The following is a 26,715-nucleotide window of genomic DNA, read 5'->3' on the forward strand; positions in this document are numbered from 1 at the left end:
GAAGCTTCTTTATTCCGCACTGACTTCTGTTCTCCCTGACTTTCCTCTGCCCACAGGAGCCCCCAGTACAGGTCTGACCCTCAGACGAGTGAGGCAGTCCCCTCCAGTCCCGAGTGAACCGAGCCGTCCCTGCACGCCAGCCCTGTGCCGAGCGCTTTTGCAGTTATCCTGCTCATCGCTCCCAAACTGCCCCATGAGCTACTTCCACTTGCTCCCATTTTACAGACAAGGAAATGAAGGCTCATGGGGGTGAATCACACAGCCCAAAAGCAGGGGACCCAGGATCTGAACACAACTGCATGGGCCCTAAGCCCTGAGTCCTGGACCTCTGGGCTCCCCTCCACCCTACCCTACAGCTCTCAGTGGAAGGCGACATGCACATCCCTGTCCAAACAGCCTGGCTCTGGCCTCCTGCTCCAAAGGTGCTCACGACTAGGCTGTCGGTGAGCGCTAGGGTCTGGTTGAGAAACCTGCCAGTTCCCTTCTTCCATAGAAGCCCACCATTTGAGTCCAGAACAATCCCAAACACCCCATTGGGGGAATCACTGGGTGCCCCCCATCTGGCCTGGGGCCCCCCTGTGCTCCAAATTGTAGGCCCTCAACATGAAGCCAGCCCTGATGGAGCCGGCTCTGGTTCCATGCTCCCAGGGAGGCCGTAGTTCAAGGCTCCTGGCTCCAAGCCTTTGCACAGATGGATCCCTCTGCCGGGCACACCCTTCTCATCCTGCAAGGCCAATGTCTATAATCAGCCCTCCCTCCCCTGCCCGCTGCTCTGGCAGCCGCCTTATCACACATCCCCTCTCCTCCCCTTGAGGGCAGGGGGAGCCCAAAAGCTCCACACCGTTGCCAGACCCAGCTCGTGCCCAGCCCTTTCTAGAGGCCCAGCAGAAGCTTGCTGACCTACGGCCCAACGAATGAATGAACAACGAATGAGCTCTCAGAGACATGAACCGGTGTCACTCTTGTTTGCAAGGCTACCCTGCAGTCGCATGTCCTCGGTCCTAATTGAGGCTGCAAGTGCCTTTAAATCCCAGAGAGCCAGAGCCTGGGTCAGGTTAGCACGAGGGTGCCGGTAATGTAGTGAGCTCCCCGTCACTGGGACGTGTGCAGTCTACTGATGGTGAGGTTGTTAGGGAGCCAAGTCCTGGCCTGGGCTATTGGCTTGGTGTCCAGTGATGTTGAGAGCCCAAAACTACAATCTTCAGAGTAACATTGCCCAAGAGCTGCCAACATTGGACTCTTGTTTCCGGAGCACGGCCCCCTGTGGGATAGGGCGCTGAGGGCTCTCCTGCCTGGTGCCCCACAGGGCTCTGTCTCAGTCTGCACTGTCCACGTGGGACCTGGAAGTCGGGGGTGCACCACAGGTGAGTTGTGCCCCCCCCCCAGAAGAGAAGTTGAAGCTTCAGCTCCCAGTACCCGAGGATGTGGCCTTATTTGGAAATAGGGTCTTTATAGAGGTGATGGAGTTAGGTTGAAGTCACTAGGGTGGGTGCTAATCCCCATATGACTGGGGTTCTTATAAAAGGAACCACAGAACCACACATGCCTGCAGGGCAGAGGAGGGACAATGCTCGGGGAGAAGACAGCCATATGCCTGGAGAACATCAGCGTTCTGTCTACAAGGGCGCAGCCATCGCTATAGAAGTCTGGAGAGGCCCGGAATGACGCCTTCCTAGCACCCTCAGCGGGAGTGCGGCCCTGCCCACACCCAGGCCCCAGAGCCCAGAGACACAATCCATTTCCATGGCTGGAGCCGCCCAGGGTGCAGTGCTGGGATGGAGCCCTCAGTGCAAATTAAGATCAGGAAGCCCCCTGCCCCTCCCCAATCCACCCCCGTTTTGCAAATGAAGAATCTGAGGCTGGGGGAGGGGAACGGCCTCCCCAAGGGCCACACAGCTGGGATCACCCTCTCTTTGCTAACGCGGGTTTCCAACCTTTTCCACTACCATCGTGTGGCAACCTGTGCTGTGTGACCTGGGCGGGTGGGGGATGTCCTTGAGCCTCGATGTGGAGTCTGCAAACTGCTCCCACTGTTGGCAGAGCCCACCCACGGAACCCACAGCTCAGCCGCTTCCACTCCCAATACCCGCCCCTACGTATCCTGGTCCTCCTGCTCAGACCCTGCCGGCCATCATGCCTGCCTCTCGGGGGTGTGGGGGACGGTGGGGGGCTGGCAAAGTGTGCGACTGCTCAAGGACCGTTGACCACCCTGGCTGCCTGAGTCCCGTTAGCAGGTTCACCCTGCCCCTCCTCCCCTGCATCCGCTGCCTCACCTTTCCTGTGGCGCCGTGAGACACATACTTGGCTCCCTCCCGCTGGGCGATCTCCACTTGTTTGCGGGCGATGCAGGGCCTGGCGAGCGAAGTGCCCAGGAGGTAGCGGTCCTCGTACAGCGCACTGGACTGGATGGCGGGCCAGATGAACTCCTCCACAAACTCCTTGCTGACGTCCTCGATGAACACCTGCAGGGAGAGCAGCCCATGGGAGGGAGGCTTGGCAAGGATAGAGCCCAGCCAGAAGACAGAGCCCCAGGGGCCTCCCTAATGCCTGGCAAGAGGTACCTCCGTTATTCCTTCTGTATCTGTAGTAGACATCATCAATCAATCCTAGCATACAGTGCTATTACTCCCTTCTTGCACTCATTGCAGACATCACTAATCAATCCTGATTTCCATCTAGCTGAAACTGGATATGGTTCTTTTTTTTTTTTTTTTTTTTAATTTATTTGACAGGCAGAGAGAGACAGACAATGAGAGAGGGATACAAGCAGGGGGAGTGGGAAAGGGAGAAGCAGGCTTCCCATTGATCAGGGAGCCCAATGCAGGGCTCCACCCCACAACCCTGGGATCATGACCTGAGCTGAAGGCAGGCACTTAACAACGGAGCCACCCAGGTGCCCCTGGATGTGATTCTTAAGTCCCTCCCAGCACAGCATTCTGGGCCCCAGATGGAACCTGTCGTCACCTAAGACCTAGAGCAGTCCAGAGTAGAGAGTTATCCACAAAAGCTCTAAGCCAGGGATGATTCTATCCCCCAGGGAAAGTGTTCCCCAGAAACCATCTGGAGATATTTTTGGTTGTCACAGCAGATGGGCTGGGGGAAAGGGCTTCTGGTGTCTCATGGGTGAAGGCCAGGATGCTACTAAACATCCCACGTTGCTCAGGACAGCCGACCACACACACCAATAGTGTCAAGATTGAGAAGCCCTAATCTAGAGGAATGGCTCTCAAAACGTAGACTTTGGACATCTCAAGACCCTTTCAGGGAGACGGAGCAAAAAAGACTTTTTAGGGGTGCCTGGGTGGCTCAGTGGGTTAAAGCCTCTGCCTTCAGCTCAGGTCATGATCCCAGGGTCCTGGGATCGAGCCCCGCATCGGGTTCTCTGCTCAGTGGGGAGGCTGCTCTCTCCTCTCTCTCTGTCTGCCTCTGCCTGCTTGTGATCTCTGTCTGTCAAATAAATAAAATCTTTAAAAAAAAAAAAGACTTTTTAGAGTGATCCTAAGGTGTTATTTTCCTTTTTCACCAGGTTGACATTCTCCCTGAATTTGCAAAAGCAACGATGGCTACTCAAAACACAAATCAGGGCAGAGACATGGTCACTGCGTTCCCAAGGCCTCCACTCCACAATGAAGATTTCACTTGAGATCTGTCTTGAAGCCGTAAAAAATGATGACTTTTGTCGAATCTCGAGCACAGAAGGTGAAATACACACAAAACACTTCTGTTGCATTCCGTGAGTTACAAGCTCAACTAGCCACTTTTTTTTTTTTTTTCATAGAACATTGTTTTTACTGGAAAGAATGATAGACAAATTATGGTCTTTCAGACTTGAGCGTCTGGCCAACAGTTTCACAAAAATGAAGAAAACTGAGTATTTGTTGCCAATGATAAAATTCGGGCTTTCCAGTTAAAATTAGAATTATGGGCAACTTGCATCTGACAGCTTCCTCATATTTCTGAGTAATGGCAAGACTGACAAATGTGATATTTTGATATTTTATCATGAAACATACCGAATTTTGGGAGAGCTGCCTAACTCAATGAGATAATAGTTTTCTAAAGGACCAACGCATGATGTCGCACCATCTCGCATGGTGAAAAAAAATCCATCTGCAGGGCAAGATGGACCAGTGGATTTTAATGCATGAAATGTTCACTGTGGGGTTTCAGTTTCCCTGTTGCACTGATCTTTAAGAAACTACCCCTTGTTGACTTTTGATGCGGTATTCAAGGATATCCCCAACTCTCTGGAAGGGATTTTAAAATATTCCTCTCTTGGGGTGCCTGAGTGGCTCAGTTGGTTGAGTGTCTGACTTACGGTTTCGACTCAGGTCATGAGATCAGGGTCCTGGGATTGAGCCCCACGCTGGGCTCTGTGCTCAGTGAGGAGTCTGCTTGGGATTCTCTCCCTCTCCCTCTTCCCCTCTCCCCTACTCACACACCCATGCTCCCTCTCTTGAAAAATCTTTAAAAAAATAAAATACTCCTCTCTCTTCCAGTGTTACATTCACGAGGCCATATTTTTTCCTGACACAAACCAAAACAACACATCACAAAATGAATGGCGACAGGGCTATGGGAATCCACCTGTCTTCTGTGAAACTAGATATTAAAGGGGTTTATAAAAATGTAACACCATGCTACTTTTACAAAAAACTCTTGTTTTGGAAATAGTTACTTTTCTGAGGTAAAAATGTCACTTACATTAACCTATAAGGTGTTTAATATTATTCTTTTAAAAATGGGTTAATATTGGGGCGTGGCTCAGTGGGTTAAAGCTTCTGCCTTCAGCTCAGGTCATGGTCTCAGGGTCCTGGGATGGAGTCCTGCATCAGGCTCTTTGCTCAGCGGGGAGCCTGCTTCCCCATCACTCTCTGCCTGCCTCTCCGCCTACTTATGATCTCTGTCTGTCAAATAAATAAATAAAGTCTTAAAAAAAAAAAAAAAGAAAGTATATGGGAGCCCCTAAGGGCACAAAGTTAAGGATTACTGATCTAGGGTAATGTACGAAGGCCGAATCTTTACACGAAAGCCCAGCTTATGTGAAAGCCCAGCTCAGGTTCAACATTCACGAATTCTTCCTGCACTTTCTGGTCTCTTGCTCAGACAATTCTTCTCTCTGAGACTCAGGAGACTCTCGACCAAGGAGGGATATGCAGTGTTAGGCGCATGGCCAGTGATGGGATGCGGGACTCATTCATTCATTTTAAGGTACTAATTGAGCTCCTACTATGTGCCAGTCTTCTTTTCAGGTTCCAAGAACCCCACAGACGTACCCTACAGAGGGAACCAGTTCTGGCCAAGCAGGTGGGCTGATGGCCTTTCACACCACCCCTGTTAGGTCCCCTGCGAGGGTGCTCGGGACATCCCCATGGGAGCGGCTCAGACTTCGTACTGTGAGCCTATATGGTGAACCACGTTGGCTCTGTTCACCATCTGGGCTCTGCACCCAGCAGAGGACCTGCCCGCCCCATGATAAGATGCTCAGTCAATGCACTGAACTCAACTAGAACTTTCTGATTCTGCAGAGTGGATGGAAGGAGGGACAGAGATCAAAGAGGAATGGGCAGGTAGGTAGAAGAAGGACAGATGAAAGGATGGGTGGGTGGATGCATGGATGTATGGATGGATGATGGTTGGATGGATGGATGGTTGGATGGATGGATGGATGGATAGATGGATGGGTGGATGGATGGATGGATGGATAGATGGATGGGTGATGGATGGATAGATGGATGGATGGATGGGTGGATGGATGGATGGATGGATAGATGGATGGGTGATGGATGGATAGATGGATGGATGGATGGGTGGATGGATGGATGGATGGATGGATAGATGGATGGGTAGATGGATGGATAGATGGATGGATGGATGGATGGATGGATGGATGGATGGTCAGATGGATGGATGCATGGATGTGCGGATGGATGATGGTTGGATGGATGGATGGATGCATGGATGATGGTTGGATGTATGGTTGGGTGGATGAATGGATGCATGGATGGATGGATAGATGGATGGGTGATGGATGGATAGATGGATGGATGGATGGGTGGATGGATGGATGGATGGATAGATGGATGGGTGATGGATGGATAGATGGATGGATGGATGGGTGGATGGATGGATGGATGGATGGATAGATGGATGGGTAGATGGATGGATAGATGGATGGATGGATGGATGGATGGATGGATGGATGGTCAGATGGATGGATGCATGGATGTGCGGATGGATGATGGTTGGATGGATGGATGGATGCATGGATGATGGTTGGATGTATGGTTGGGTGGATGAATGGATGCATGGATGGATGGATAGATGGATGATGGTTGGATGGAACGCTGGATGGATGATGGTTGGGTGGGTGGACGGATGAGTGAGTGGATGAGGGTAACAGGGATGGGCAGGTGGATGGACGGATGTGTTAAAGGAAATAGGTGAGCAGGTGGGACAAGGAGGTGGTGGGGCAGAGAACTAGGGAAGTCAGGGAGATGACGGTGCCCACATGCCTAAAAAGAGAAGGGAAACGGACAATAAGGAACTCTGGGACAGCATTGCCCCTGCTGCCCCCACATGTCAGAACCCCACTCCCAGCCCTGAATCCTGCCTCCACTTGGTACCTTTTTGGCCCCGAGCTTCAGTGCCTTCTTCCTGGCTTCTTCGAAGTCTTCCTTCTGGCCGATGTTAGCCTGAGAAGCAGAAGCAGAGAGGCACCATCAGCCCAGCGGCATAAAGAGTTGGGGGGAACAGCACCCGCCCTGGGCAAGTGCTGTCTCCAGCACCCCTCAAAAGGAGGTACTTTCCACTTGAGGGGCCAAGGTCACAGTAAGAAGGATAAAGGCACAGAGCAGGGTCCGGAGAAGCTGGAATGCTTCTAGGTGACACTTGTCCCTCTCAGGACGTGCTGGGAAGCAGTTCCCGTGGGTCAGAGCGCTAGGTGGCCCTGGCCCTGCACACTAGGCTGCCAGGACCCAGAACTTGCTGTTACTGCCTTAAAGGTCTCAGGCTTCCCTTAAGTCCGTCTATCTCATCCTGAAAACTCCCCCAAAGCCAGTACCGAGGTTGCTGTGTCAGAAAGTGCTCAACCCCTGGGGGACTTCTGCTGCCAAGCACAGTGACTAGACCATCCCAAGGCATGTGGGCAGGTGGGAGGCCATCTCTGCTGTTGGACTCCAACTTCTGTGACAGTCCCCTCTTCAGACACCAGCGTGGTTTCTGCTGGCTGCACTCTGGCCTGCTGCCCGGGTTTCGACCCTGCATTCTGCTCGCCAGACTCTGGAATCTTTCCAGAACCCAGGTGCATGTGCTTTCTGAGGGCACTCAGCTTTTAAATCTATTTTGCAGTAGCCGGGCTTCTGGACCGCCCCACTGTGCTGCTATCAGCAAGACCAGCACACCCTGGGGTCCTCCCGTGCTCCCAAAGTGGTGACTCTCACTCGCCAGGGGGGACTGGGCGCTGTTAGGTGGTACTGACTTTAACTGCAGACCAGTCATTCCTGGCAACAGCTGAATTTTTGTCTCTGGAGAGCACCATCTTCCCTTCCTCTGGGAACAGAAACCTCTCTTCTGAGCCCTCTTGCCTTAAGAAGGGAGGGGAACAAATCATGTCTCCTGCTCACCGTTGGGACAGGCCCAGGATCCAAGCCCACACAATCAGAACCCTTCATGACACAGCCATGGAAATCAATGCGTGGCGGGCAGCAGCTCCAGCAGTGAAAATACCCCTGGGCTCTCCCATCAGGGCCTCTGCAGGAGGCTCTCCTTTCCCTGGGAGAACCAGGTTACAATGACGGGAGCCTTGCCTGCCCTGTGGAGAGGCCAAGAATGAAGCCCAATAGAGGTGGAGACAGATCTGGATATGCACCTGGATCCAGCCTTACCTGAAGCTGTCAAAGCCCAGATTTCTGTCACATGAGCCAAAAACCTCTTTTTTCCCCCCATTTTGTTGATTTTGCTTAAATTGGTGTGTGTTAGACTTCAAGAATTTGCACTCAAGGGTCCTGAGTACATGGAGGATTCAGAAGCTACCTCCAGTCTAGTTCATTAGAAACAGAGCCAGCTTGACCAGGGATGCCTGCTGGACCCAGCACAGGGGAGTGGCATCACACATAACCTATTATCTGCCTGGGACCTGTCTGCCCCTAGAACTAGGTGGTCTTCAAGGGCACTGCCAGTTCAGCCACTGCAGGGTTCTGTAAACTTTGCAGAATTACTGGGGCTGACAAGGGACTTCTGGAAATGGGGAGGGTGTGCTTTCCATGGCCTTCAGCAGGCCCATGGTCCCTTGCAGGCAGGCTGGCCAAGTCATACTGCCAAGCTCTTTCCCGCCATTCCCCACTCTGGTTGCCCACAGAAAGCTGGCCTCCCTCGTGCTCTGCAGGGCATCCCAGACCTGGGGGACACCACGGATGTTCGTTTTATGAAGGAAGAAAGGGAGGGAGAACCACAAGTACATGCCTACAGCTCAGGGCAGGCTTAGGGAAGGGTCAGGCGAGTGATGGGGAGCAGGACAAATGGGACACTGAGCACCTCCTTACCAGGTAGGCGATGACATCATAGCCTTGTTCCTTCAGCCACACGAGAATGCAGGAGGTGTCCAGGCCGCCACTGTAGGCCAGAACCACGGAGCCTTTGCTGGACATCTTGTCTGGGGGGGTGGGGTGAGGAAGGACAGTGACGCAGAGCCAACCCGTCCGGACCCGTCAGCCCCTGCAAACAGCTCCCCCCTCCTGACCCTTGGCCTTGGGCAACCTCGTCCTCCAGCACCCTCCGGCATCCCCCGCTCTCGCTGGGGGCTCGGGAACAATATGTTCACCTGTCATCAAGGCCAGCCCAGGAGCTGTTCCTTCCCAAAGCCTCACCTTCTCTACCCCTACCCCTGGTGAACTGACCCTCCCACTGCATGCGCAGTCACACACAGGCAGGGTCTGGGGAATACTGACAGCAGCTTGTGGCTGTCGGGATAGGGGGGCCCCTGGGGGGTGGTGGGAAGCACGTCTTAGAGCCACTCCCCCACCAGCTAGAGAAGGCTGAGCTGTTGGGACCAGGCCATGAAGCTTGGGAGACATGGGTGGGGTCACTTGGAGAGCACTAGGCGTGGCTCTGAGGGCCTCCCGAAGCTCGCCCTGCACCCCCACCATGACCCCATGGAGTAGCTGCTGTCACAGCCCCTGGGGAGAGAGAGACTGGGGCTCAGACAGGTGAGCAGCCGGCTCCGGGCCCCAGAGCACGTGCCAGGGCCCTTCAGCATGCGGTGCTGCCTCCCAGCTGCAGACAGACCGGGACGCTGGGGCGCAGAGCTCCTGCCTCCGCGCTTCCTCCAAACGGGGGCCCCAGTGAACCCTCCTGCCCTGGGATCTTAGACTCTCTTCAAACGCAAGCACCTCTGGGAGGGAGAACAAGAGAGCTCGAGCTCCTGAGGGACCTGCTGCTCCGGGACGCAGATGCAGACACCAAGCCCCCGAGGAGGAAGGAGACGGGCAGAGGGAGGGCCTTCCTGGAGGGGCAGATCACAGACCTGTCCCTCTGCCGCAGGGACAGGAGTGTCCCGCCCTAGCCATCTCCTCGGCTACCCCGAGGCATCAAGGGCTCCTGTCTTCTTGCTTTTGCAGCTGCTGTTCCTTCTTCTAGAAGCCTCTCCCCAAACCCCTGGGCTGTGTTGGGGCTCGCCCTACCTCCCCAGGCCCTCTCCCCAGGGCCCTGAGAGCAGATGCCGGTACTATGCCCTTTTGCTAAAGAGGAAATCGAGGGTCACAGAGGTGGAGAGTCATGAGCTTGACATCAGATGGTCAGCAGGCAGCGGGCCTGAATGTGGAAAGAGCCCGTCCGGTCCCAGCATCCCTGGACATGGCCCAGCCTCCTACATTACAGGGAAGATGCCTGTGTCTGGTGACTGCGTTGACCCTGGAGCCTGACCAAGGGCAGGGTACTCTTGGGAAAAGCTGTGGATACCCCTCCACAGACCCATGGAGCCCAGAAGGGGCACCCCACCATGACAATCGCAAAGATGCAGGCTCCCACATACCGAAAACCTACCCTGTCCCTGGAGGTCCCGAGAGGTGCTGTCCCTGTCATTCAACCCTGCGCAGCAGAGCCTGGACAGAGCCCAGCGTGACTAGAACACACGTCCCCTGTGCAGACACAACTCACTGGCTCACCCACCTGCCGGCTCCAGGGCTCACATACCCTGCAGCCCTTTGGACACAGAAGGGAACAGTGAGTTTGGGGGGGGGGTGCTGTTTCTGATGCATGTTCACAACTTTTGCCTCCAGTGGGCATCCGACCACCTGCCAGGCCCTGGCCCCAGCCACCTGTTTGCTGGGGACTCAGCAGACCCTGACCCTGGGGCCAGGAAATGGTGCCCACGGCAACTGCAGCCAGGCAACAGGCCATGAGGGAGGGAGGGAAGGAATGGGAAGGGAGGCAGGAAGGACCAGGAAATCACCTTGGATTGGAGATGTGGGTTCCCGGCTTCTGGAATCTGACTTCGCAGCTCCGTGAACCACTCTGCAAAAGCAAAAACTGTTCAGCTGCCTGGAGCAGCAGTCCAGGGGGAAGCCGAGGCCTTGACCCTGGCTTCTCCTGCTGCCGGATTCCCCTTGAGCAGCCCTATTGATCGGGGAGATGTGGGGAGGCCCAGGAGCCACCCACCCAGCCTCCTGGCCCTGGAAGGTACTAGTGCTCCCAGCTCCGTGTGCTTGTGCCACGGTGCTGGGGTGAGGGGGGTGTATCCTGCTGCATGTCTTCCGAACAGCTCCACTCAGGAATAACGGAGATACAAGAAATTGCATTTACTGAGAATCTCGGATTTAACGCAAAACCGTCACCACGCTCGACATGAGGAACCTATCCATCATGGGCTGAGCCTTTCCCTTCGAGTCATCTCTGTTTTAGAGACTGGGAAACTGAGGCTCAGGTTAAGGAACTGGGCTGAGGCCTTGCTTGGCGGGTCCTGTGGCAGAACCAGGACTCGAACCCGGAGTGGCTGGGCCCCGTGAGCCCCAGCTGGAAGGTACAAGGCCCAGAGAAGGGAACCACGGGGGCACATGTGGTCTGGGGAGCTACAGGGGGCTCAGACACCCTGGCATGACTGGGGCGGGTTCAAGACAGGGAGAGAGGATGCCGGTCCAATATTCACCCTGTTCTTAGAGTCTAATCACCTTTATTTTTCTTACTAGCAGCAAAATGAACAAAAGAGTGTTAACTAATTTTTTTGTTTTTCATTTTAATCTGTGATATTAACTTCAAATGTATGAAGTAGAGATGGGGAAGGTCACTCGTGTATGTAACCTAGCAATACTTCAGTTTTACTGTGGATAAATGTTTATGAATGCCACACACAGGGGCGCCTGGGTGGCTCAGCTGCCTTCAGCTCAGGTCATGATCTCAGGGTCCTGGGATCGAGCCCCGCATCGTGCTCTCTGCTCAGCAGGGAGCCTGCTTCCCCCTCTCTCTCTGCCTGCCTCTTTGCCTACTTGTGATCTCTCTCTGTGTGTCAAATAAATAAATAAAAATATTAAAAAAAAAAAAAAAAAAAAAAGAATACCACACAGAAATGTAGACCTTCAGAACAGGCAAAATGTAAGGCAACAGGTTATTTCTCATAATAGCTTTAAAAGACATTTTTGGGGGACACCTGAGTAGCTCTGCTGGTTAAGGGCCGGCTCTTGATTTCGGCTCAGGTCAGGATCTCAGGGTCGTGGGATTGCACCCTACACGGGGTTCCATGCTCAGTGGGAAGTCTGCTTGAGAGTCTCCCTCTGACTCTTCTCCCTCTTTCTCAAATCAATCAATAAATCTTTTTTTTTTTAATTTATTTATTTGACAGACAGAGATCACAAGTAGTCAGAGAGGCAGGCAGAGAGAGAGAGAGGAGGAAGCAGGCTCCCTGCTGAGCAGAGAGCCCGATGCGGAGCTCGATCCCAGGACCCTGAGATCATGACCTGAGCCGAAGGCAGCGGCTTAACCCACTGAGTCACCCAGGCACCCCCTCAATCAATAAATCTTAAAAAAAAAAAAAAAAAAAAGAAGTCCCTGCCCTGCCGTCTCCTAGAGGCACCTGGAGCCAAGAGGGTGGGCACTGGAGTGAGGGAGAGGAAACCCCATGGAGAGAGACAGACCGCCTGTGCCTGCCCCGCTCTGCCTGTGAGCCCTGGTCCACGGCCCATACTAGCCCACGTCACGTGGGGGCCTGACTGCACCCCCTGCCCCCACAGCTGTGAGCTCCACAGGGACAGGGACCATCTCACAGACCGCACCTGACATGCGGCTGGTACTCAGAACGACGCCTTGGAGGCTGTGGTCTAGAGGTCAGTTCCTTGCCTCGAAAGAGAAGGTTAGGTAAATCCCCTGAAAGCCTAGAATTCTAGGGGTGCCCTCATCCTGTCCGAGGATGAGCCTGTCTGCTTGCCGGGCTGGGTGCGTACACGGGCACTGGTGACCTTGGCCCTGGGGTCCGAGCACAGTGGAAGAACGCACGCAGTCCCATGTGCCCCCCGACATCCTTTACCAGAAGAGGGACACCTGGGAGGAAGGAAGAAGGTGGCCTCATCCTGAGACGCCCGCCAGCCCAGCCCGAGTTGCAAAGGCGGGCGACATTCTCCGTGGCCCCAGCCAGAGCTGCCCTGCCACCTGCCGGAGGTGGTGCTAGGCCCGCCGTGGCCCTCGCCCTGTTCCGTGGAAACCCTTGTGCTCTAAAATGTCAAAGCAGGAACGAGGACAAGAGAGATACTGTGCTCAGGGCCACACTCGAGGAGGAGACTTTTACTACCACATGGGGCTTGGAAAAGGTAAAGCAACTTCCTGGGGCCACAGGTAGGGGAAGGCAGGGCTGGGACAGAACCCTGGGCTGACTGCATACCGCCTGTTCGTTGCTGCCCCGTGCCCTATACAGTCGGGACTCTAGGGGACCACAGATCGCCTCCCCCTCACTGTCGTCTTCCAGAAAACAACACCTTCAATGAGCCATCACCAGTCAGTGCATTTCTGTGTGCCAGGCCTACAGGCCGGCAAACATATTTCCAGAACCCCTCCCTGGCTTCTGACTCAGCTGAGCTTGGTTCATTACATTTTCTTAAAACCCTAGCTCCACTGAGGCCAGAAGAATTCTCTCGGACTTTGGGGTTTCCTCATTCTAGGGCTACTACCTCTGTCCCTTTGGGGCCCCCTTTTCTGTCTGAAGACCTAGGCTGCAATTCCACACTGTGACCAGGAGGTGCCGCTGCCGGGTCTCAGCCTGCGCATAGGTTAGACAGGTTCTGCTCAGCTCTTGGACACATCCTTGGTAAGACAGGGGAAGGATTTTCTTCCCAACTGACAGATGAGAAAGCTGAGGCCAAGGGGCTTGCCCTAGGCTAGACACTGAGCTGGCTCTCAGCCGCGGATTCCTAGGGACTTAGAATCAAATCAGGAACACTGGCTCCCTCAAGGACAGTGGAACTCCAGCAAACATCTCCCACCCAGGGTTAAAGGTCATTCAAAGGGTCTGCCTTGGTTGGGGAGGCTGAGTCTCTGGTTCTGGTGAAAAGCCCCTGAGATGGGTGGTAGGGAGCCTAAGAAGATCTCACTAGACTCTGGTAAGAGACACACAAGAGAGTTTGGAGCCCATAGAGGAAAAGAGAGTGCATTCATTTATTTGTTGATTCTACAAGTCTGGGGAGGACGCCTACCACCCGACAGAACATGCCAGGGCCTAGAATGTCAACCCTGCCTACAGTGCTACAGCAGAGCTCAGAGCCTCAGACCCTGAGCTGGTTTCTCTCTTTCCGTAAGGGTGCCCAAGGGCAAGGCACTCACTTCAGGGGCTTTGTGCTCTGGTGAAGGCAGCTGGCTGGCCTGGCTGGCTTCCCAGGACCCATGGAGCTAAGATGAAACGGGGCATGGGAAAGTGCTTGCGCAGCAGGTGAGTCTGGCCTGGCTCCCCTCTGTGAGTCAGGTTCCTGGGGCCCTAAACCAGGGGAAACGGCTACCAGCACGGCCACCTGGCCACAAACCCCCCGAGCAGGCCCGCAATGGGTGGGGCGCATGTGAGGACTCTGGGGACCTGATCATTCGGAGTGGGGGCCTCCCTCCTCTGCCCCACCGGGTGCCTGGCCCCAGCTCCAGGTGCTCCGAGGGCAACCTTCATCATTCCGTCAACTTGTACTGAGCAGAGCGCTCTGCTTCTCAGAGCAGTGCACAGGTGGCTCCAGCTGGGACAGGTCCCCTTCCCGCCCCTGGGCTCCCCTGCCTGGGCTCTGAGAGGCAGATGGAAGAGGGAAAGGAGTTTAGGATGAAGCCAACCCGGGGTCCATCCATCTCCAAAGTTCCCATCCCTTGGTGGCTCTTTCTGTCTCCCTGGTCTTCCTCCCCACCGGAACCTTCAGTAGGAGGGCAGAGAGCTTGTCTCCTGTCCCATGTCCCCCAATGATGGCACAAGCAGAGACCGTTAATGAGTAAATGGACGCATGCACCGTTCTCAGTGTGTCTACAGAGACTGCCCCACAGTCTCTGTTTCCTGAGCCCTGAGCCTGTGCCAGCTCTGACAGATGGAGAAACTGAGGCTCAGGCAGCTGGCAGCTGACCCAAGACTCCCCTTTGGTGCCTGCCTTCGTGGCTTGGGTCTACTGGCTCCAGAATCTGCCCTGTCACCAGCCATGGTCTGGGAAGGAAGGATCAAAGCCCAGGGTCTATTTGATCCATCCCCGCGGAAAGGACAGGTTTGTTCCTGCCTGCAACGTGCAGCCAGACCGCGATGCTCTGGAGGAGACGCCCCCACTGCGCAGCAAGGAACACTGAGGCGGCCGGGTCACGGGACCTCCTCAGGAGGAGGCCCGGCGGGCTGGGAGAGGAGTTTCCTCTATTTCACAAGGACTCTCCCTCCCTGGCGGGGCGCAGCCGCCCAAGATGCCAGAAACAACAGCAACCCGGACCGCGCACGTTTCCTGCGGAGCGGCCCCTCCCGCAGCCCCGAGCCCAGAGCCAGCCCCGACCCGGCGCCGCCACCCTGCCCACCCGGCGGTGATCGCTGATCCCCTTCTGAGCCAGAGACTGCCCACCGCTGCCGGGGAGGGAGCGCAGTCACACCGACGACTCCAGCGCCTCGCAGCCCCGGTTCCGGAGCCCAGCTGCCCCGAGTAACCTGAGGCTCGGGGCTGTGGGAGGGGCGATACGCCCAAGCCCCGGGACAGGGGGCCCAGGTGGGGCTGGAACTCCGGGTTCACGCGCAGAGAGGCGGAGGCAGAGACCGCGCGGGGGGTGGCCAGAGAGGGCGCGAGAGAGTGGGGACCCCCCACACCCTCCGGACTCCAAGGTTCCATCTGGCGGGCTCCGGCAGAAAGGAAGCTGGATTAGAGACGGGGACTCCAGAAAGGACCCCGGCCCGCAAAGGGGACAAATAACCCGACCTGCCGCCCTCGGAGTCCCCGGACACGCGCCTCGGCCCCATCCCCGAGGGCCCCAGGAATCCGGCCGCCCGGCGTCTGAGCCGCAGAAGCCCGGGGCGTTGGCCTCCTTCCCTCCCGTCCGGTGCCAGCCCGGGGCGCACGGTCACTCGGCGCCGCCCTCTGCTCCCGCCCGCGCGGGCGCCAGGAGCGCGGTCCCCTCGACCTCCTCGGCTCGCTGTCGCCGGGACCCGCGGCGGGGTGTCTCCTAGGCGGCGGGGTGGGAGCGGGAGTCTCCGGCCGGGGGCTCCTTACCGTGGCCCGGGCGGCGGTGGCAGGCGGCGGAGCAGGGCCGGTTGCGTTGCGAATCCCAGATTATAAACACCGGGCCGGGGGCAGGGCCGGGGACCGGGGACACGTGGGAGAGCGCGCGCGACAGGCCCCGCCCCCGGGTCCGGCCCCGACCGCGAGCCGCTCCGCGTCTGCGGCCACCTGCGGGTGTGGGCGGGGCCCGGTCGCTCCCTCCCTCCTGGCCCGCCCCTCCCCCTCCCTCGCTCCGGGGGCCACAGCCCCCGCCCCGCCCCCGCGGCCACAGGTGCTCCAGAGGGCGCTCGGGCGATGCTCGGCCCGGGTCCTCTCGCCCCGGCCCCGGGGCAGACGCCTCCTCCGGACGCGGCGATGGCTGGACCGCGCGCAGCTGGCCGGTGAGCGCGGCCGTCCTGCCAGACACTTGCCACCGCTCCGCGGCGGGAGTGGGAATTAAAGTCCCTTAGATGGGGGCACCTGGGTGGCTCTGTCGTTAAGCGGCTGCCCTTGGCTCAGGTCATGATCCCAGGGGCCTGGAATTGAGCCCCACGTGGGGGTTGTGTGCTTGGCGGGAAGCCTGCTTCTCCCTCTCCCTCTCCCCCTGCTTGTGTTCCTGCTCTCGCTGTGTCTCTCTCTCTTGTCAAATATATAAACAAAATCTTAAAAAAAAAAATTCTTTTTTAAGTCCCTTCGGTGCAGTGAGTTTCGTGTCCGCTCTTATCCCATGGTGGCCTTCTGCAGACCTCGAAAGCCCTCCCTTCCCCCCACGGTAGCCCCCATGAGCGGGAGCCTGGGGGGAGGGGGAGAGCACCCTGGAAGGTCGGGGATTCATCCCTCGGTCCGGGGCTGCTTCTTGGCGGTCTCCCCAGAGGCTGGCAACTGACCAAACTCCCTGGGGCACCCAGTAAATAGTGAATAGAAGACTGGGCAACTGCCATTGGGCAGCAGGGGTTCACAATGGAGGTTTACAGAAGTGAAGTTTCTTGCTTGCAAAAAGAAACCAGGAGCTGCTACCCAAGCCTGGCCTTGAAAAGGTTCTGTGTTTCAGACGTTGGCCAGCCTGGTCTAGAGGCCCCAAAGCCCCCATCACTGCAACCACAATTGAGCGAAATAGCAGGCAGGCGCCCCCTGCCTCTGGCACCCAAACGCCAAAAGTGGCTGAGGTGGCAAGGAGCCCCTTATGAGCTGGGTGGGGCCGGGAGGCAGGCGGCAGCTGGCCCCCTTAGCCCCTCCCTGAGCCGCTGGCCTTCCACACTAGCAGGAAGCAAGTGTGGAAGAGCCAAAAACGCACCCCTGCGGCCTTGGGCAGCCTCTCTCCCCAGCGGAGGCGGGGAGGAGGGGCAGCATTTCCACAGTCCTGTCTCCATCCTGTGACTCTGTTCTGGGTCTTTGAGATGCCCTTTGAGAAAGTTGGGGGGAGTGTGGGTGCATGGGGGGCCACCTCCTTGGAGTTATTACAGAGGGAGTGGGGAGGGAAACTGAGGCAGTGAGGCCTGGCCCTCCCCCGAAGTCCCTAAAGCCAGTGGTGGCCCCAGAGAGAAGCCCCATGACCCAGACCTTAGAAAGAGGGTGGGGTGAGGAACCCCTGCCAGTCTAGGATGGATGGGGCAGGGGCAGGGGGGTGGGAGAGGAAGTAAGGTCATCTGTGCTGATCTGGGACACAACTACACCCTTGTGGTTCTCACCAAGCACTGTTGCATCTCCCTGCCTTCACTTACTCTTCACAACTACCCTATATGAAATCACTGTGACCACTATCCCCATTTTACAGATGGGAACCTGCCGCACAGAGAGAGGGTGTGTCTTCCCCAAGGTCACACAGCATGTTAGTGGCAGAGTGTGATTGCCCAGTGTCTGAAGCTCTGGCCCAACTCTCTGTTTTAGCTCAGGCTTGAGTTGAACTGGTAGAGGCACCAGGGTCTCAGTCCCAGGGTCACAGGCTGTGGGGGACCTTTACTCTGTGTTGCAGAAATGACTCCAGTCCAGGGGACTGTCCCTTTCTGATGCACAGGCGCTGGAGACATTAGGGACAGTGGTGTCACAGCTCTTCTGGAAAAAAAAAAAAAGGGCCCAACTTCCCAGTACAGGTCCTGCCCACTGGGCACCAGAGGGGGATGAGAGGCCGAGGTTAAGGCCAGAGTGGATTGGCTGGCTCCCCGATGAGCCACTTTCCACCTGCAGCCCTCCATCCATACCCTGCCCCAGCCCTTTCCCTGCAGAGCAGGTCCTGGGTCCAGCACTGGGGCGTGGCCAGAGGGGATCCCCCACCTGGGCCGGAGCCGCACTGTGGCTTTTGCCTTTCACCCACACCCAGGTCAGAGGTGTTCATCTGTATTATCTTTTTGCCGCTTATTCTTGCCTTATTGCAATGCTGAGAACCCCCAGTAAGTGTTGAATAAAAATGGTGACGGTGGGTATCCTTGTGTTATTCATGATCTTAGGGGAAGGCATTCATTTAGTCTTTCACTGATAACTGTGATATTAGTGCAGGTTTTCTGTAGACACTTTTCATCAGATGAAGAAGCTCACTTTTAGTTTATTGAGAGTTTTTAGCATGAGTAGGGGCTGAATTTTGTTAAGTGCTTTTTCTGCATCTACTGAGATGATCATATATGTTTTTCCATTTATTCTTTTTTTTAGATTTTATTTATTTATTTTATTATTTTTTAAAAGATTTTATTTATTTATTTGACAGACATTGCAAGTAGGCAGAGAGGCAGGCAGAGAGAGAGAGAGAGGAGGAAGCAGGTTCCCTGCTGAGCAGAGAGCCTGATGTGGGGCTCGATCCCAGGACCCTGAGATCATGACCTGAGCTAAAGGCAGTCGCTTAACCAACTGAGCCACCCAGGTGCCCCGATTTTCTGTTGATTCTATAAATATGGTTACATTGATTGATTTTCAAGTGTTGAACCAACCTTGCATTCCTGGAATAATTATATCTCAATAAAGTTGATTTTTAAGACAAAACACGGGGGGATGGGAGCTTAGGGTTAAAAGAGACAGGAAGGATGTACCTAATCACAAGATGTAGACTTCATTTAGATCCTGATTTTTTTTTAAGATTTTATTTCTTTGTCAGAAAGAGAAAGAGAGCACAAGTAGGGGGAGTGGCAAACAGAGGAAGAAGCAGGCTCCTCGAGGAGCAGGGAGCCCAATGCGGCACTCCATCCCAGGACCCTGGGATCACGACCTGAGCCAAAAGCAGGCGCTCAACTGACTGAGCCACCTGGGCATCCCCGGATCCTGACTTTTTTTAAGCATAAAAGAAACACCCTCTTTGTGAGCGTTTGGAAATCGAACACTGACAGACCTTTAATGATGGTAAGAAATTACTGGTTGGTTTTTTCCTTTTTTCCTTTTTTTTCTAGATGTGATAATGATATTGTAGACAGGGTTTTATTGGGTTTTTTTTTTAAAGTTTCAGAGATATATTTTAAAATATTAATGAATTAAAGCTTTTTTTTTAAGATTTTATTTATTTATTTATTTGACAGAGAGAAATCACAAGTAGATGGAGAGGCAGGCAGAGAGAGAGAGAGGAGGAAGCAGGTTCCCTGCTGAGCAGAGAGCCCGATGCGGGACTCGATCCCAGGACCCTGAGATCATGACCCGAGCCGAAGGCAGCGGCTTAACCCACTGAGCCACCCAGGCGCCCCTGAATTAAAGCATTTTTAAGAAAGGCTTTGATGATCTGTCATCACTCTTAGCATCAAATCTAGAGCCCTGTACTTCCTCTTCCGCCCTCACCCTCTACACCCTGGTTGCACTGGCCTGCTTGTGCTTTCTTCGGCGTGTCAGACTCCTTGCTGCCTTATGGTCTCTGCACTTACCATTCCTTGGCGATGCCTCTCTGACCGCACCCCCCGCCTTCCTCCCACCAGATCCGTCCCTTGTCAGATGCTATCCATCCTGCTGACACACAGTCGATGCCTGGAGTTTCAGGAAAGGATGGTGCAACATGCTTCCTCTCCCCACCGCTGCTGTAATCACTTCTCCCCTGTAGCACTCGACACCTGTCTTTCCAGCTACGTCACCGCCCCCCCAGCCCACCCCCCCCCCGCACTGCAGCCAGGGCGGTTTTCCAGAGGGTGGGCTCCGATTCTTGTGGCCACTTGTCTGAACATAGATACAGCCTGAGCATCTAACCAAGGAGATGTTCCGCCTTCTCGTCCGCCTTCTCTCCTCTGCCACTGGAGGGCTCTGCACCCGCTAGTCACAAAGGGGCCCGGGAATGTAGAGACCCTAAGCATGTCACCCCGCGACCATCTCGTGGTTGGCACCAGATACCACTTTGCTGCTACCCAGACCTGGACACTGGCTCCAGGAACAAGAGTGTCCTCTAGGCCGGACCCCAGGTGGCCTGTCTCTGCCCAGAGGGAACACAGAGTCCAGTTGTTGGGTTCTTGGAAAAACTACATCAGGGAGTTTAATAAGTGACCTGCAGGGCTGTTTACCAACATTGATAGTTCGGGACAGCCTCAGCCTCAGCCTCAGCCTGGAGCTAGGGCTCTGGATCGCTGGATGGCCCCTTGGCCAATGATTGCCTGCCGGCATCTGGAAAAGCAGAAGTGGAAAGCACTGCCTTGGAGCTGGCTCCCATGGCAGCTCCCGAGGGAGGCTCCTCTTCCCCTCTGGGACCATCCCTGGGGATGTGGGCAGGGGTGGGTGGAGTCAGGGGTGCGTGGGCAGCACAAGATCGGAGTCCTAGCCCGGATTCCAGGCCAAGTCTGCCACCGGCTCGGCAAGACATTGAGCAATCAGTCCCTTCCACCAGCCCACCTCAAATAGAAATTTAGATGGTGCGGGAGAAAGGAGGCAGAACTGAATGGACACTCCCTTGGCAGCTCCTCAGGTCTTGAATTGCCCTGGTCCCTCCTCTTCATCGGGCTCCTGGCTCTTCCCCTCCTCCCCCTCCTCCTTTCTTGGGGGAGGGGAGACAGGGGACTCTGCAGGCTAATGCCCCTGGGCTCTGGAGTCAGAAGACCTGGTTGAGTTCTTCTTCTCCCCTTCAGGCTGTGTGAGCTTGGACAGGTGTCTCACCTTCTCTGAGCCCTCATTCCTTCATCTTTGCAATGGGCATACTCTTTCTTGCCTCTGGATCTCCTCGGAGAATTAAAATTCATAGAGACGGTTTACAAATATGAAGGGTGAAGTGGGGACTGGGAGGCAGCAGGCAGGAGACAGCAAGGGTGAAAGAGAGTCAGCACCTCCCCTCCACTGGTCTCACCTCTGCAGTGTCTCACCCTGGGACTGACCTTTTCATGGGCTCCATAAAAAAATTAACAGCCCAGCAAATGGCAGGGCTCAGTTGTGACTTTTGGCCCCTAGGGTTGCACAAAAAGGGGCATTTAGCCCAAGGATGGTCTTCATAGGTGGGTGCTGGATAAATGGGTGTGGAGGGGGGGCTCAGAGGACCCCAGCCCCTCCACCCAGTGTGAAATCCCACCATTAGTGACATCTGTAGCTTAGTTACATCAGGGGCGGCAAACTACAGTCCCTGCCAGTTTTTGTGAAGCCTGCAAGCTAAGAACGGTGTTTGCATTTGTAAATGGTTGGGAAAAAAAATCAAAGGGAGACTATTTCGTGACATGTGACGATTGTATGAACTTCAAACGTAAGTGCCCACGAATAGGTTCATTGGAACACAGCCACGTTTCCTCATTCGTGTGCTGCCCGTGGTTTTCCAGTGTCGCAACGGTAAGGGTAGTGTTTTCAACAGAGACTGTTCTGCAAAGCCCAGAGCACTCCCTATTCGGCCCTTTAATGAGGAAAAAGTGTGCTGACCCCTGGTTTAAACAAAAGCAAGACCAAAAAGTAGCTTTGAAAGTGGAAGCGCCCTGGGAAGATTCCGGAGGGGTTGTGGGGTGGAAGTCCGGAGTGCCAGTCTAACCATGAACTTAGTGTTCGGTCGCCCATCCGGCCAGTGGCTGGGTCGTGTCCCCTCTCCAAGCCTCATTTTCTCTGTCAAATGACACAGCGATTTAATGCAGCAACGTCTAATCCAGCACTGCTGGAAGCCTCCGTTTACACAGTCTGATTGTCACCCACCCCTTAATGAGAAGTAACTCAGACAGCTTTCCTCCGTGCCCAGAGGAGAGCTTGAGCATACACAGGGGGACGGGACAGTGTCACACTGAGCAAGGGGAACAAGGAGGAAGGAAGGGTTTCTCCTCTTCAAAACCATGTGCAAAAGAGCCTCCTTCTGTCACAGGCCATGGCCAGGGGCAGCTGGCAACAGGGGGTCACTGAGGCAAGGGCTGCAGCCAGCCCAGGGCGGGGTCGGGGTGGCGGGGCGGTGTGGGAAGACAAGCAGCACACTCCCCTTCTGCCGGGACTCTGGAGTCTCAGATGCTGTCCCAGCACACTGGAGACCGGCCAATACATACAGAGATGTTCTAATCCTGTCCCTTCCCGGCTCATTCCACCAAAGCCAAAGTCCTCTCAATAGCCCAGAGGCCCCAAGGATCTGACCCCACACCCTTATCTTTCTGATCACAGCTCCCTCTTCCTTCCCCCAACCCAGGGCAACTCCAGCCTCCTCCACCTTCTTGCAGGATGTCTAGAGGAGACCACCTTCCAGCCTAAGGCCCAGGGCTGCTGGACCAGAAAGTTGGTGGTGGCCACCGCCCACCCTGACCCTCCCCCACAGCCAAAGCCTGTCCTTACCAAAGCAAAAATAACTGGAGAAGAAATCGAGTTGATTAAAAGAAAACATTTTTATATTATACGGACACAGGGGGCTCAGGGTGACAGTGCCATCTGTGGGTGGCGGAGAGCCGCTGCGCGCCCCCCCCCCCACCCGGGGCTCTGTCCTTCCCCCTTGGGCCTGCGGGTGTGCTGTGTCCCAGCCAGGTCTCCCCGGGACTTGGAGGAGCAGGTCAGACAAGCAGGCTTCCCTCCAGTCCAGCCCGAGGGCTTCACCACCTAAGGTGACACTCCTGACTGCTGAGCTCCACCTCCGCGAGGGTAGGGGGAGTAGGGTTCGCGCGATCCGGGGGTCAAGGTTACATCCTCCCCTTTGCAGAGCGGCGGGTCCTGTTTGCCAAAAGGCCCGATGACGCACAGGGGTGGGAGATGACGTTGCTTGCCACAGCCCGGTGGCGGCCCAGGGCCACCTGGGCGGTGGGGGCTGGACCTGCTCCTCCCTGTCCTCCATCCTCGGAGGTCACTGGTCCACAAGCTGCTGCCGGCGACCACGCCCCTCAGTAGGGATAAGGGGACACCGCGATGAGCAGGACGAAGACGCTTTGGTGGCGCGGCGCCGCGGCGCGCACCGTCAGCCGGTAGAGGCCGGCGCGGGTGAGCGCGCGGCGGGTGTAGACGGCGCCCTGGCCGGCGCGCAGCGGGCGCAGTGCGAAGGGGCTGCGCGGGTCGGGCTCGAGCACGCTGAGCTCCGTGCGGTTGGCGGGGACGCCGGCCTCGGAGAAGGCGGCGAGGCGGGCCACATCGTGGTGGGCGCGCACGCCCAGGGGCAGCGGCAGGAGCTTGTACAGCAGCGTGGAGGGGCCACCCGCGCTGCAGTCCTGCGAGCAGCGCCGGAAACACGTCCTGCGGGCGGGATACACGGACCGACTCCAGTGGCCGGCGGTATAAACCGGCCCTCAGCCCCTCGCCCCGCAGCCCTCGCACCCGCTGCCTGTCCCCTCGCCCCCAGTGCCTTCTTTACAAGCACCACTGTTAGCCCACGCTGGAGATCAGCAAGCTGAGGCCCAAAGAATCTGGAGATGTGCCCCCTCCCGTGGGAAGCGAGTCTCAGAATCCCATCGGACTTCCCCAGCTCACGGCCCCAGGCCAGTCTGGTGGACAACACAATTTAGAACCCTCCAGGTTGCAGGGCACCCCAGAGCTGAGTCACCTGCTCTGGGTTTGCAGGGGGAGGAGGACTCAAAGACACGTGCCTAGCCCTTCCAGGGCATCCATGTCCCTCCAGGGCCCTGAGCCTAGGCCTCCCAATAAGTAGAGTCAAGGCAAGTCACCTTCCCTAACTGCTTCTGCTACAGCTTGTGTCCGCCAAGGTCCCCATGCAAGTCCATCTTTACCAGTATGTGTAGCTGCAGTGAGTGTGTGAAGGAGGTGTGTTCTGTGCTTGTGTGCCAGTGTGTCGGGTCCTGGGGTTCCGTGTGTGTGTGTGTGTATGTGTCCCTGAGTCTAGGGTTTTCTGTGTGTAGCCATGTGTGTCACGTGAAGGTCTCCAAGTCCCCCTGGCCTTTGGGCTCTCCCTGCCCCCAGGTCCTTATGCTCCAGCCGCAGGATCATTGCACTAAACACTGGTGCCCGGATTAACTTGCACCCTGAGGGGCTGCAGGAGGGTCTTCATGAGGCCGCCCTGCCCTGTGGGGACAGAGGCCCCAGCTCGGGAATTCTGGCAGGATTGATCCCCCCACCCCCGCCCCTAGCAGGGCCCCTGCCTGAGACATGGCCCTTCTGGAGGAAGGATCCAGCCGTCCAGGAGCCAGAACGTAAGCGCCCAGCTCCAGGCAGGCCGCGTGCCCCGATTTACCCCCAGCCAGCTCAGCCCTTACCCTGGGCTGGAGCCTTGCCGGTAGGTGGCCGGACACGGCGTGTCCACACACTGGTAGCTGCCACGGGTGTTAAAGCACATCTGGCTGGGCCCACACTCGATGCCGTCCTCCTCACACTCGTTGATGTCTGGCGGGGGAGGGTGGCGGGGGGGGGGGAGGTTGGCAAAGAGATGGGAAAGAAAAAGGTGTGACTTAGTGGGAGGGCCCAGGGACAGGAACCACAGAAGGTGTGGGAGCAGGGAGAGGCAGGAGAGAAACGCCTTCAGAGGACCAGTGAGGCGGGCAGCCCCTCTCCCCTCGGACCCAGCCATCTTGATCTGGAACAGTCCAGCTGGCAGGCTCTGAGCCCCTCCCCAATCCCCCCAGGTGGGCACCCTGGGGACCTCTGGAGCCTCCAGCTGGGCTGCAGGGTCTGGAAGAGATGGGGGCCCCTCTGGGACCCAGAGTGCCGACTGCCCATGACCCTTGTCTGTCCCAGGGGAAGCCCCGCCCTTCTCATAGGACAGTCACAGATCCTCCTGGCAGAGAGTGAGGGATGGAGACAGGCAAGGCAGGCTGATGCCCACTTTTCGGGGGTGGGATGGCTGGCCCCAGCCTCGGAGCACATTCAGACAATCGGGATCGCACCTTGGCTGGGGAGTTAGGGGACCAGCAGCCGCTGCCTCACTGGAATGCTATCTCTGTGCCTGCCCTCCCAGGTCTCATGCAGTCACTTCAGAGAGGACTGTGTTAACCCCATTTCACCAGGAGGCAGAGGCTCAGAGAGGTGAAGTGAGCTGCCCAGGGACACTGCCCAGCAGCGCTGCGATCTGCCTCCAGGGCTGCTTTCGGAGCCTGCCCAAGCAGCCTCTTAGTTCCCGCCTCGGAATGTGGCTTCCAGACAGGCTGTGGGCCCCTGGGGTGTTCTGACCTCCTCTCCCTGCCCCACCCTAACGTGCGAAGGTTTAGAAGCAGCGGGAGACCGCCTCCCCTTCCCAGGAAGCCCCGTCCTGGCCCGCCCAGAACTGGCAGGGGCGCCCGCTCACCCTGGCAGTTTTTCCCGCTGGGAAGGAGGCGGTAGCCAGCGGGGCAGAGGCACTGGTAGCTGCCCTCGGTGTTTCGGCAGGCGTGCTGGCACAGGCTCCTCACCCGGCACTCGTCCAAGTCTGGCCCAGGTGGGGGTGGGGGGTGGGGGTGATGGTGGCCGAGACACACACTGAGTCATTGGATGCTGTGGCGCTCCGCCCCGTCCGCCCCTTGTTGCCGAGGCTTGCGGCGTGGGGACGCGGGGTGGGGGGGGGGAGGTGGAGACACTGCCCTCCACACCACCCTCCCCTTTTCTTCTGCGGCTTAGCACCAGCCTCCACGGGGGCCTGGGGAGCATCCCCGCCTCCCCACCCCCACCGGTCCCTGTTCACCGTCTCGTGTGGACCTGCAACGGCCTCCTTCCTTGCAAACCTCCCTCCCTGACTGCTTCACCTCTGCACACCAAAAGGAGTTGTTTCTCAAAAGTGGGTCAAGTGTCCAGAAGTCAAGTGTTTGGGAGAATCCTCTGTCTCCCCCCCAGAAGCACTTTCCTGGTGCTTTTTTTCCCGGTGCCTTTCCTGGAAGCTGCCCATCGGTCCGCCTGCGCCACCCATCCCACTTGCCCTGAGTCCCAGGGTTTTGAACACGGGGTGTGGCGCCCACCAACCCAACCCCAGAGCCCACGCTAATGTGGCTACTGTGTCCCCAGTGGGATGGCTGGAGCCTGGCCTTACCTGTGCAGATCCCGTTCTGCCGGATGAAGCCAGCAGGGCACCAGGCCCGACCCAGACTGCTCGGGGCCCTGGAGCCCGGCCGGAGGGAGACCCAGGCGTGGGAGGAGCCCCTGGGGAAGGGGGCACGGGGCCGCAGCCAGGGCCTTAAGAGGCCCCGGTGGCTGACAGTGGTCACGTTTTGGTCGCTGCGCTCTAGCGGGACGCAGGTCTTGCCATCACGGAGAAGAGTCTGGCCCTGGGGGCACAGGCAACGGTAGCCGCCCTGGAGGTTTTGGCACTGGAAGGCACAGGTCTGGGGCAGCTGCAGGCATTCATTGATATCTGCAAAGGAACAAGGCCAGGCAGGGGGCCAGACGTGGCTCAGAGGGCTTGCCACGGCCACTCCACCTGACTGTGGCCACCTTCCTGGGCTCCAGCCTTCCCCGGAATCTGGCGGCCTCCCCCCACTGCATACAGGCCTGCCCACGAGCCTCCCTTCTCCCGCACCGCCTCCAGCCTCTGCTGCTCACGGAGGCCCCGACATCCCCCAGCTCTGGGCCTCCTCCCAGGTTCCCTGGTACTTCAGCCTCCTGGGGAGGCCCATTCTCCCTGCTCAGCCTCTCGGACACCCTCCCACTTCTGCCCACCCTCCCCCTCTTCCTGGACTCCCGAGGGGAGCCAGACAGCAGCAGAGCACGGATCCCGGCTCACGGAAGGGGGGAAACGCACCATCAATGTTAGCTATGGTTTTGGTCCCAGAACTCAACAACACCCTTGTCACCCGTGTCTGCCTACGCGCCAGGG

The 26,715-nt window shown here is 56.9% G+C and overlaps 2 protein-coding genes across 3 annotated transcripts in view; both read right to left on the reverse strand.

Annotated features, from left to right (window-relative positions):
- ASS1 (argininosuccinate synthase 1) overlaps positions 1–15,771 on the reverse strand; it is a 52,776-nt gene extending 37,005 nt beyond the window's left edge. The window contains exons 1-5 of the mRNA XM_032308265.1: positions 15,681–15,771; positions 10,451–10,512; positions 8,544–8,653; positions 6,627–6,695; positions 2,274–2,462 (exon numbers count right to left, since the gene is read on the reverse strand). Coding sequence (XP_032164156.1) covers positions 2,274–2,462; positions 6,627–6,695; positions 8,544–8,648 — 363 coding nt within the window. The 5' untranslated portion in view covers positions 8,649–8,653; positions 10,451–10,512; positions 15,681–15,771. The remainder of the gene's footprint in view (positions 1–2,273; positions 2,463–6,626; positions 6,696–8,543; positions 8,654–10,450; positions 10,513–15,680) is intronic.
- A 6,603-nt stretch (positions 15,772–22,374) lies between these two features.
- Positions 22,375–26,715, reverse strand: part of HMCN2 (hemicentin 2) — a 144,508-nt gene continuing 140,167 nt past the window's right edge. For both annotated transcript variants that reach the window (XM_032308268.1, XM_032308266.1), the window contains 4 exons: positions 25,933–26,253; positions 25,219–25,338; positions 24,194–24,320; positions 22,375–23,219 (listed from right to left, as the gene is read on the reverse strand). In XM_032308268.1, the coding sequence (XP_032164159.1) occupies positions 22,874–23,219; positions 24,194–24,320; positions 25,219–25,338; positions 25,933–26,253 (914 nt within the window). In that variant the 3' untranslated portion in view covers positions 22,375–22,873. The remainder of the gene's footprint in view (positions 23,220–24,193; positions 24,321–25,218; positions 25,339–25,932; positions 26,254–26,715) is intronic.

This window comes from Mustela erminea, chromosome 12 (genome assembly GCF_009829155.1).
Source record: "Mustela erminea isolate mMusErm1 chromosome 12, mMusErm1.Pri, whole genome shotgun sequence".
NCBI lineage: Eukaryota > Metazoa > Chordata > Mammalia > Carnivora > Mustelidae > Mustela > Mustela erminea.